The following is a 10,031-nucleotide window of genomic DNA, read 5'->3' as shown; positions in this document are numbered from 1 at the left end:
CATAGAGAGATAGAGACAACTAGAGGATAGCTAGAGATAGAAGATGAGAGGTATAGATAGAGATAAGAGAGTAGATAGAGAGAGACTATACATACAGATAATATATAGTATATATCTATATATAGAGTATATCTATATATATATATATATAGAAAGAGAAATATAGAGGAAGAAGAAGAGATAGATAATATAGATATATAGTATAGTAGATGATATATACATTACAATATATATATTAGATATAAGATATATGTATAGATGATATAGATATATAGCTATAGAGATACCTACAGATAGCGATAGAGATAGACGAAATATAGAGAGGATAAGAAGATGAGTAGAGCGTATTATATATAGATCATATAGAGATATATAGATAGGATATAGATGATAGAGATATACATATATATATACCATATTATATATAGCTATATATATTATATGATAATAGATATATAGATATGGAGATATAAGGTATATGATATAGATATATATAAGGGCTCTAGATATCTAAGATCCATATATATATGTCATTTATAGCTATTGGATATATTAATATAGAGATGTATATAAAGGTATATATATGATAATATATGTATATATATGTAATATATATATATATATAGATAGTATATATATATATATAATATATATATAGATTATAATTGAGATATAATGTATATGATAATGAGATATGTATATAGATGTAATATATATAGTATGTATATATATAGATATGTATATATAGTAGAGTATCTATATAGGGATATATTATAATATGTAATGAATATATATAAGATAGAAAAGTGCCTATAGAGATATAGAGAAACTGATCTGAGAGTAGTTATATATATAGATGTACTATGATATAGTATATTATATATGTATAGATAGATATGTAGAATGATAGAGATATATAATAGAGATCTATAGACAGAGATAGATATATATATATAGGTAGCTGGTATATAGAGATGAGATATGTATTACGAGATATATATCTGTTATATAATATATAGGAGAAGATATACTATAAAGAGAGATAGAACTATAGAATATATAGCATATATATATATATTATCCTATATTAGATAGAGTAGACAGATAGATAGAGAACAGAGATAATAGATAGAACAGTATAAGCATATAGTACATTATAAGATAGAGACAGTATGAGAGAGAGTGAGACAGTAGGAGAGATAGAGACACGATATATAGAGAGTATAGAGATAAGATAGATATTATATATATAGTATACATGATTATAGAGCGATAACAGGATGAGAGATATAGACATCTAAGATAGACAGAGTATAGACAAGAGATGTAGAGAGACAATATAGTAGAGAGATATTATACAAGTATATATATAGTATAGAGAGGACGATTAGTATATATAAAGATATACATATATTTATATATAATATATATAGAGGATACAGAGGACAGACATATTAGACATCATATATATAGACATATATATACAGATACTATATACATATATACATAGAGATATGACATATAATATATAATATATATGATATTATATATAACTGTAGATTTTTGTAATATATATGTATATTATATATGTATATATAATATCATATAATTATATATATATGTATATATATATATGTATATATATATATATATATATATATGTATACTCGATAATATGTAATATATAATCTATAATATATATATCTATATATATATATATATATATATATATATAATATATATATATATATATATCTATATGTTATAGTAGATATAATATGATCTATAGTCCTAGATATATATATATATATATATATATATATATATAATATCTATATATACATCTTATATATATGATTATATATATTGTATTATATATATAATATGTATATATATATGTATATAGATATGATATATATATGATCTATATATATATATATAGTATATATATATGGATATAATTGGTAATATAGATGTTATTATAGTATATGTATATAATGTAATATATAGTATAATATATATGTAAATATAATATATATAAATAGATGTTATTATATATGTGGTATATATATGCTATATATATGGTATATATATATATGGATTATATATGTATAATATATCTATTATATTACGATATATGTATATATATATATAGATATGTAATATATATAGTATATGTATATATCTAGATGATATGTATATATTTATATATGTATATATCTATGATACATATAGTATATTATTATATATATATATATGTATATATATATATGTTATAATATATAGGTATATATATATCCTATGATAGTATAGATATGGAGATATATATAATGATATATAGATGTATTATTATATCTATATATATATATATACATTATATGTATAGAGTATATATATCGATAGATGATATATATAGATATTAGTATATATATATATATAGATATAGTATATATATATATGTATATAGATATATATATATTATATATATTTTATATATATACATTATTCTAGAATATATATATGATATAGATATATATATATATAGATACATATTATATATATGTGATATATATATATGATAGGTATGATATATTATAGGTAGATATTATGAGAGGTATACGAGTATATATGTTATACCTAGATGATAGAGGACGTGTATATATGATGCAGATGATATGTATATATAGATAGAGATAATAAAAGAACCATATATATAGATACATATATATAGATATATTAGATAGATATATATTCAGATCGATATAGATACTGAGCTAGATTGAGAGAGATATAGATATAGATGAGAGATAGAAGAGATAGTATAGATAATATCTATGACAATATAGAGAGATAATAGAGTAATAATATATATATATATTAGAGACATAGAGATACATATATATATATTACATAATTTAGGAGATATATATAGATAGATCTAGATAGAGAGTAGATGAGGAGAGTAGTGTAAAATATAGATAGATATATAGAGATATATATAACAGATAAGAATAATATATACATATATATATAATATAGTATATATATATAGATATAAGATTAGAGTATAATATATATATATAGAGAGTATAAATAGATATGAATAATGTATATAGATATATATATCTATACGATAGATGTATATAGATATGATGGATATAATATAGATAAAATATAATATATAGATATATAATCTATATATGTACCATATGATATATATAGATGTGATAATATATAATATGGATATATATATATAATACATAGATATACATATAATTAATATATATATATATATACATTATATATAGAGATATATAGCTAACATAGATGATCTATATATAAATAGTGATAGATGAGAGATATAATACATATAATAGATATATGGATAGAGAGATATATAGCGCGAGATATAGAATATATATTATTAGTAATATATACTATATATATATAGATATATCTAGTATAGATTATTATTATATATAAGAATATATATATATAATATATATGTATATATATATAGATATATAGTATATATATATATATCTATAGTAGATATATATATATATATGTTCCATAGATATATGTGATATTTAGATATAGATATAGTATATAGATTATATACATATATATATCTAGATAATATAAGATATTTGTATATATAATATATATATGTATAAATGTATACATATAGTCTATATTATATGTAGCTAAGTATATATATGGGTCGATATCATATGTATTAATGAAACCTATTATAGGTATTATATATAGTATGTAAAAGATGTATATATATAGGTATGTATATATATATAATGTATAATATAATGATAAATATATACTATATAATAGGTATATATCTATATATACTAGGTAGATATATAATATAATTAGATATAGTATAGTATATCTATATATATATTATATATATATAATATAGTATATATATATATATATATATGATATATAGACATATAGAATAATGTAGAAGATATATATATATCATATATATATATAATATATATATATATATCTGTATACTATATAGAGGGTTATATATATATATGTATATATAGATAGAATGTATATAGTATAATAATGGAATAATATTATAGATAGAGTATGATGAGATATATAGGGTAGATATATAAATATATATGTAGATATGGAATATATAGATATATATATATATATATATATTCTAGTATATACATATAGGTATATATCTATTATATATATATATATAGATAATATATAATATATAATATATATATGAATATATATTAGAGATATGTATAGATAGATATACGATATTTATATATATATATGTAATATATAGATATAATATACATATAGATATAATTATAGATATATATAATATATATAGATATGGTTAATATGAATATATATGGGTATATATGATAGATAGGGATAGATATATATTATGTATATATATATATAAAGTAATATTATATTATATATATATGTAATATAAGATATATATTAGATATATGACATATCAGATATAATATATACTAGATATATATATACATGTATATATATAGATATAGTTATATGTATACTATATTAATATATACTGTATTATATATATATGTATAGTATATATATATGTATCGATATATATATGTAGATATATACTAGTATATGATATATATATATAAATGTTATATATAGATATGTATATATATAGATATATGTAATATATATATATATGGAATATATAGAAATATATAGATATAATAATATATAATTATATATAATTTATATATGTATGTATAGATATGAATGTTATTATATCGGTAGTGTATATATATATGTATGATTATAGAATATATGTATGTATATTATATATGTATGTATATATTATATGTATGTTTGTATTCCCTACATTTATGTAATAATATGTATGTATATATATAGTATGTAATAATATGTATATAATAATATATATAATATATATATATATATATATATATATAAATATATCTATATATAATATATATATATATATACATACCCAACTACAGGGACTGCAAAACATGTACTCTAAATATTAATGGGTATATATACTTATATATATAATAATAAATACTATATAATAATATAATATCTATAATATAATATATTATATATATATATATATATATATATGTATCTATGTATGTATAAGTAGACACAGCTGCACATACACACCGACATGCAGTATATACTGCACCAGTACATATATACATCCATAATTGATTTAGGAAATCATTCTTCCAGATGCAAAGATGATGGCGCCCTGCGGTTGGACCTTAGCAACTCTAGCATCAGCCAGATCCCTTCTTCAGTACACAATCTCACACACCTTGTGGAGTTTTACCTGTACAGGTAAGAAGTGAATGAGGAAGAGATGGTAGGGAAAAGCTGTGTGGTTACCCTCTTGCTCAGAATTTTAATTCTCTCTCTCTCTCTCTCTCTCTCTCTCTCTCTCTCTCTCTCTCTCTCCCTCTCTCTCTCACTGTGTGTCCGTGTGTGTTTGTGTATGTGAGGCTTGTAGTGGTTTTTAGCATATATAGCTTGGTAACAGGAAAATTCCCCAGCATATCAGACTGATTCAAGATACTTTATGCAGACTCAGTTACACTACCTGTTCTAACAGTTTGTATTTTTTTTTTTTTTTTTCCCTAACAGCAACAAGCTTACCACACTACCCCCAGAGATAGGATGTCTGGTCAACCTGCAAACACTTGGATTGTCAGAAAACTCCCTGACCTCACTCCCTGACACCTTGGCCAACTTAGAGAAGTTGCGTGTGCTGGACCTCCGTCACAACAAGCTATGCGAGATCCCAGATGTGGTTTACAAACTCACTTCTCTCATCACGCTCTATCTCAGGTTCAACAGGATCAGGGTTGTTGGTGAAGATATCAGAAACCTTAAAGTAAGTCTTCGAGTACAAGTGCTTTATTTTTGGGGATAATTTTTGTGTCCAGGAGATGGTGTCGGAGAAAAGAGAATTCCTAAGATGGTAGTAGATTTTTTTCTTTTCTTTTCTTTTCTTTCATGTTGGATATGGAAATACAAGATTTTCAAAATAAGGGAGAGCTGTTTTGGGGGATAGGTTTGTAGATAGTATCAATATATTCATTTTATTTAAAAGAATTATCATTTGAAGGGATGACAGATTTTCAGGTGTATTTAGTATTTATTTGATTTCATATCCAGAAGAAATAAATGTAATCAGTGATATATGAAATGGGACATGTATTGATTAGCTGAGATGTGGAAGCTGCAAGTTTGTTATATGTGATATATTTTTATATAACACTTAATGTTACTTATTAAAGCAAATTAACTATAACCAGTTTTTGATCTGGAAAGTTTGTAGGATTTGGTAACAATCAAAAATGATAAAATTATGCCTCAGCTTTTCATGAGTTCCTTAACCCCTTGGAACTGGGTGACGTGACTATCACGCCATGAAAAAATCTGGCTCGAAGGGCAGGTGACGTCAACATGGCAAGAGTGTACAAACCTCTTAGCAGGTTTATTATGCATTATTCCCTTTGATATACAAGTGTGGAATGTAATGTCTGTGAGCTGTGACTGGAAAAGCACCAGCTCTGGTGAGGACGCCATTTCCATGCTCAGCATCATCTTCCTGGTGCTGTGACCAGTAACGCAGGTTGTATTACAGAAAATTGAATATTACAAAAAAAGACACAAATAACAAAGTGTTACATAGTTTTATTTTTCTTGCACTGAGTTGTAGACTACCTAGAGAGATGATAGTGTCTGCAAAGAAAACAGTCTATTACCATCTGGATAATGCAAAGCAAATAGCAAATAATGGAGATTGGAAAATGGCCAAAAAGCTAAGAACACTTATGTGTAAAAAGAGTAAAACATTTTCATTTGTGCCTGGCCTACAAGTCACCACCCAGCAGAGTGGCTACTTACGGAAGCCTAATGCCCAAATTTTTGATGATGTGATTGCTGTCACACAACCGTATCCAGTGGGTTATTTAGTATATATATTTTATTCTCTGATAATCATTAGATGGTGATTACTAATTTTTACATTTATAAATATTGCTTATAGTATATAAGGGTAGAACCAAATTGTCTATATTTTTAAACTTTTTTTTTTTCCTTTGTCTCAACAGAATTTAATAACCTTATCATTACGAGGAAACAAAATTCGACAACTGCCAGCAGGCATAGGCGAGCTGACAGGTTTGGCAACGCTGGACGTAGCCCACAATCACTTGGAGCACCTGTCAGAAGAGATTGGTAATTGTATGTGCCTGCAGACCCTTCACCTGCAACACAACGAGCTCCTTGACCTACCACAAAGCATTGGCTATCTGAGAAATCTTACCTGCTTGGGTCTCAAGTAAGTTTTATCCTGAAACTTACGTAGTTATATATTCAGAACCGTAGTACTATTGTTGATTTTGTCATTAGGATTGATGTTGATATCAACAAATGTGATATAAACTTCTTTAAAATTTTTATTAGGCTACATAAAGTCACTAATAAAATATTTCATTGCAGGTATAATCGGTTGACAGCTGTTCCACGATCACTAAGCAAGTGCATACACCTTGACGAATTCAATGTTGAGGGCAACCAGATCTCACAACTTCCTGAGGGCCTCTTGAGCTCCCTCTCCAACCTCTCTTCCCTTACTCTGTCACGCAATGCCTTCAACTCTTACCCTGTAGGAGGCCCTTCCCAGTTCACCAATGTGCACTCCATTAACTTGGAGCACAATCAGGTGGACAGGAATCACAACGGCATATTCTCGATCAGGGCACATCACCAAGCTCAAATGAAACTACAAATGGGCTTCAATCACTCCCACTTGGTATTTTGTCATTTGTGTTACAGGGCCAGTAGTTTACTTTTAGAGATAGGCTACTCAAGGAACATTTTTACTTGCTTGATTAGTGGTATATTATGGTCAAAGCAATTTGTCATCATAGTAAATATTTTCTAATTTTGACATGTGGAGCAACAACAACAACAAAAATAATCACCAGTCTTTCCTGTCAAACCAGTACTTAATCCACAATCATTTTTGTGCTTCCTTTTCTTCTTTGCCCTTCTGAGGGCATCAAAACAGTGCATTAAGGAAAAAAGCATGACTTTTATCCAGTCAGCGCTGCTTTGATATCACAGGACTAGAATGTATATAGGGTACTGGTAATGGCTGGTATAAAGGAATAGTGTGACTGTGGCTTTGCGCAATGCAATTTTTTGCTTTATTTTATGTAGTGCATTTCATTGAAAATTTTTTGTATGCAATGCAACATTTGAGGATTTTGATATTTCATTTTTAGTATGAAGGAATGAAGTATTTCTGTATTCTTTTCAGATATTGGGTCTTGGCAGAACATGGTGGAACTTAACTTGGGTACGAATCATTTGACAAAAGTTCCAGATGATATATCTTGTCTACAGAGCTTAGAAGTTCTTATTTTGTCAAACAATAATCTCAGGGTAAGTATGCAATGTTTTCCTTATTATCACTTATGAAGGTAATTGAATTTGAGATTAGAATATTAGAATTTTCAAAGTGGATAGTTTGCAGCATTTGCTTTGAAACTAAACAGTACAACTGGCAATGTGGTAAGCATGCTTCTGAATATGGGGAGGTTAATGTGAACTGCCCCCCCCCCCTTACACTCGGATATATGTAGATCAAAGTTATAAAAGACATAGAATACTGGGGCAGTTCCTTTTTCCTTTATATAATACTATTCATATTCTCCTCCTTTTTATATTATCCTTAGCCCCCTCCTTTTTCTCTCACCATGATTATCATATCCCTCTCCTTTGTGCTCTAACCCTTACTCTTCTTGTTTTTTTCTTTTCTTTTCTTTTCTTTTTAACCCAATGTCACCGGGTGGTTTTCTGATACAAAAGACCTTTCTCCCAGGCTGTATTCATAGTGGCCCAGGCCCCGCTGCCGGGAACATTATGTCGGAACTATAGCTATGCGGCATGATCGGACATCCCCCTGGAAAATGGGACCGAGCACAGAGCACCATGGCATGTATAGAACCTAGAATATAATCCAGGCATGCCATGGCATGTATGTACCAGCCACCCGGTGGGAAAGGGTTAATTCATGTTTATCTATTGTTGCATAAATATTCTACTATCATTCAGATAGTCCAACCCTCTCCTCTAGCTTAGAATAGATTTGAAAGAAAATTGCTTTTTATTCTATATGTGAACCCTTGCTAATTTCAAACAAATGGCAAGAGAAATACCAAGAAACCATTTTTAGAATGAAAGTGATATGTGAAAAAGTAAAAATGCACTGATAGCAAACAAAATTTTATCTCTTGTGCTACACAACTACAAAGGTATATACTTTTGGTATGGGTTTTAGAGACATTGTAGCTGAAATTTTTGGGTTTTAAAATCCAACTTCCAGGATGCAAATACTCCTAGAAAGCAAGCATAAAGGACAGTTTGGTAGATTTGCCCTTCGTTTCTAAACAATCACATGAAATATATAGCCTGAATACCCCATATAAGATTAAACAAAGTGACAGTTTAAATGCCATTAATTTTATGGCACTATCATCAAGTGCACAAGTTTCTAATTATTTCAAGGAACATGCCATCATAGCAGCTGTTATTTTAAGAGGAAACTGTAACCGATTTTTGCAGATATTACTATATTTCTTTTTTTTATATAATTTAAAATACAAGAATTCATCTGACTCTTACATCCAACATTTATTTTTTTATGCAATGAAATGCATACATGCAAGTCATGTGTTGACAAACAGTAATGAACTCTAATTAAATTATAATTAAAATTTGATTTGCTAAGTTTGTTATAAAATAGATAAGGGAATATATAATGAAATGAAATACATGATAAACAAATTTCCTTTACCTGGCATGGGCCATTTTTCCCCACCATTCTGGCAGGTCTACACGGCATGTTATGTTCCAGGTCCTACTAAAAAGCTGTTGAATGTACTTCGATGTCAAAAAGGGGGAGATCG

The 10,031-nt window shown here is 26.8% G+C and overlaps 1 protein-coding gene across 1 annotated transcript in view; it reads left to right on the top strand.

The window, feature by feature from the left end:
• LOC119578050 (leucine-rich repeat protein soc-2 homolog) overlaps nucleotides 1-8,505 on the top strand; it is a 95,728-nt gene extending 87,223 nt beyond the window's left edge. Inside the window, exons 4-8 of the mRNA XM_037925773.1 lie at nucleotides 5,281-5,388; nucleotides 5,692-5,941; nucleotides 7,167-7,396; nucleotides 7,558-7,870; nucleotides 8,381-8,505. Of these exons, the coding sequence (XP_037781701.1) occupies nucleotides 5,281-5,388; nucleotides 5,692-5,941; nucleotides 7,167-7,396; nucleotides 7,558-7,870; nucleotides 8,381-8,434 (955 nt within the window). The 3' untranslated portion in view covers nucleotides 8,435-8,505. The remainder of the gene's footprint in view (nucleotides 1-5,280; nucleotides 5,389-5,691; nucleotides 5,942-7,166; nucleotides 7,397-7,557; nucleotides 7,871-8,380) is intronic.
• Nucleotides 8,506-10,031: the final 1,526 nt, after the last annotated feature.

The sequence above is a fragment of the Penaeus monodon genome, chromosome 10 (assembly GCF_015228065.2).
Source record: "Penaeus monodon isolate SGIC_2016 chromosome 10, NSTDA_Pmon_1, whole genome shotgun sequence".
Lineage (NCBI taxonomy): Eukaryota > Metazoa > Arthropoda > Malacostraca > Decapoda > Penaeidae > Penaeus > Penaeus monodon.
Note: the sequence above shows the minus strand (reverse complement) of the source record. Positions and strands in the feature narration are given on the sequence as shown.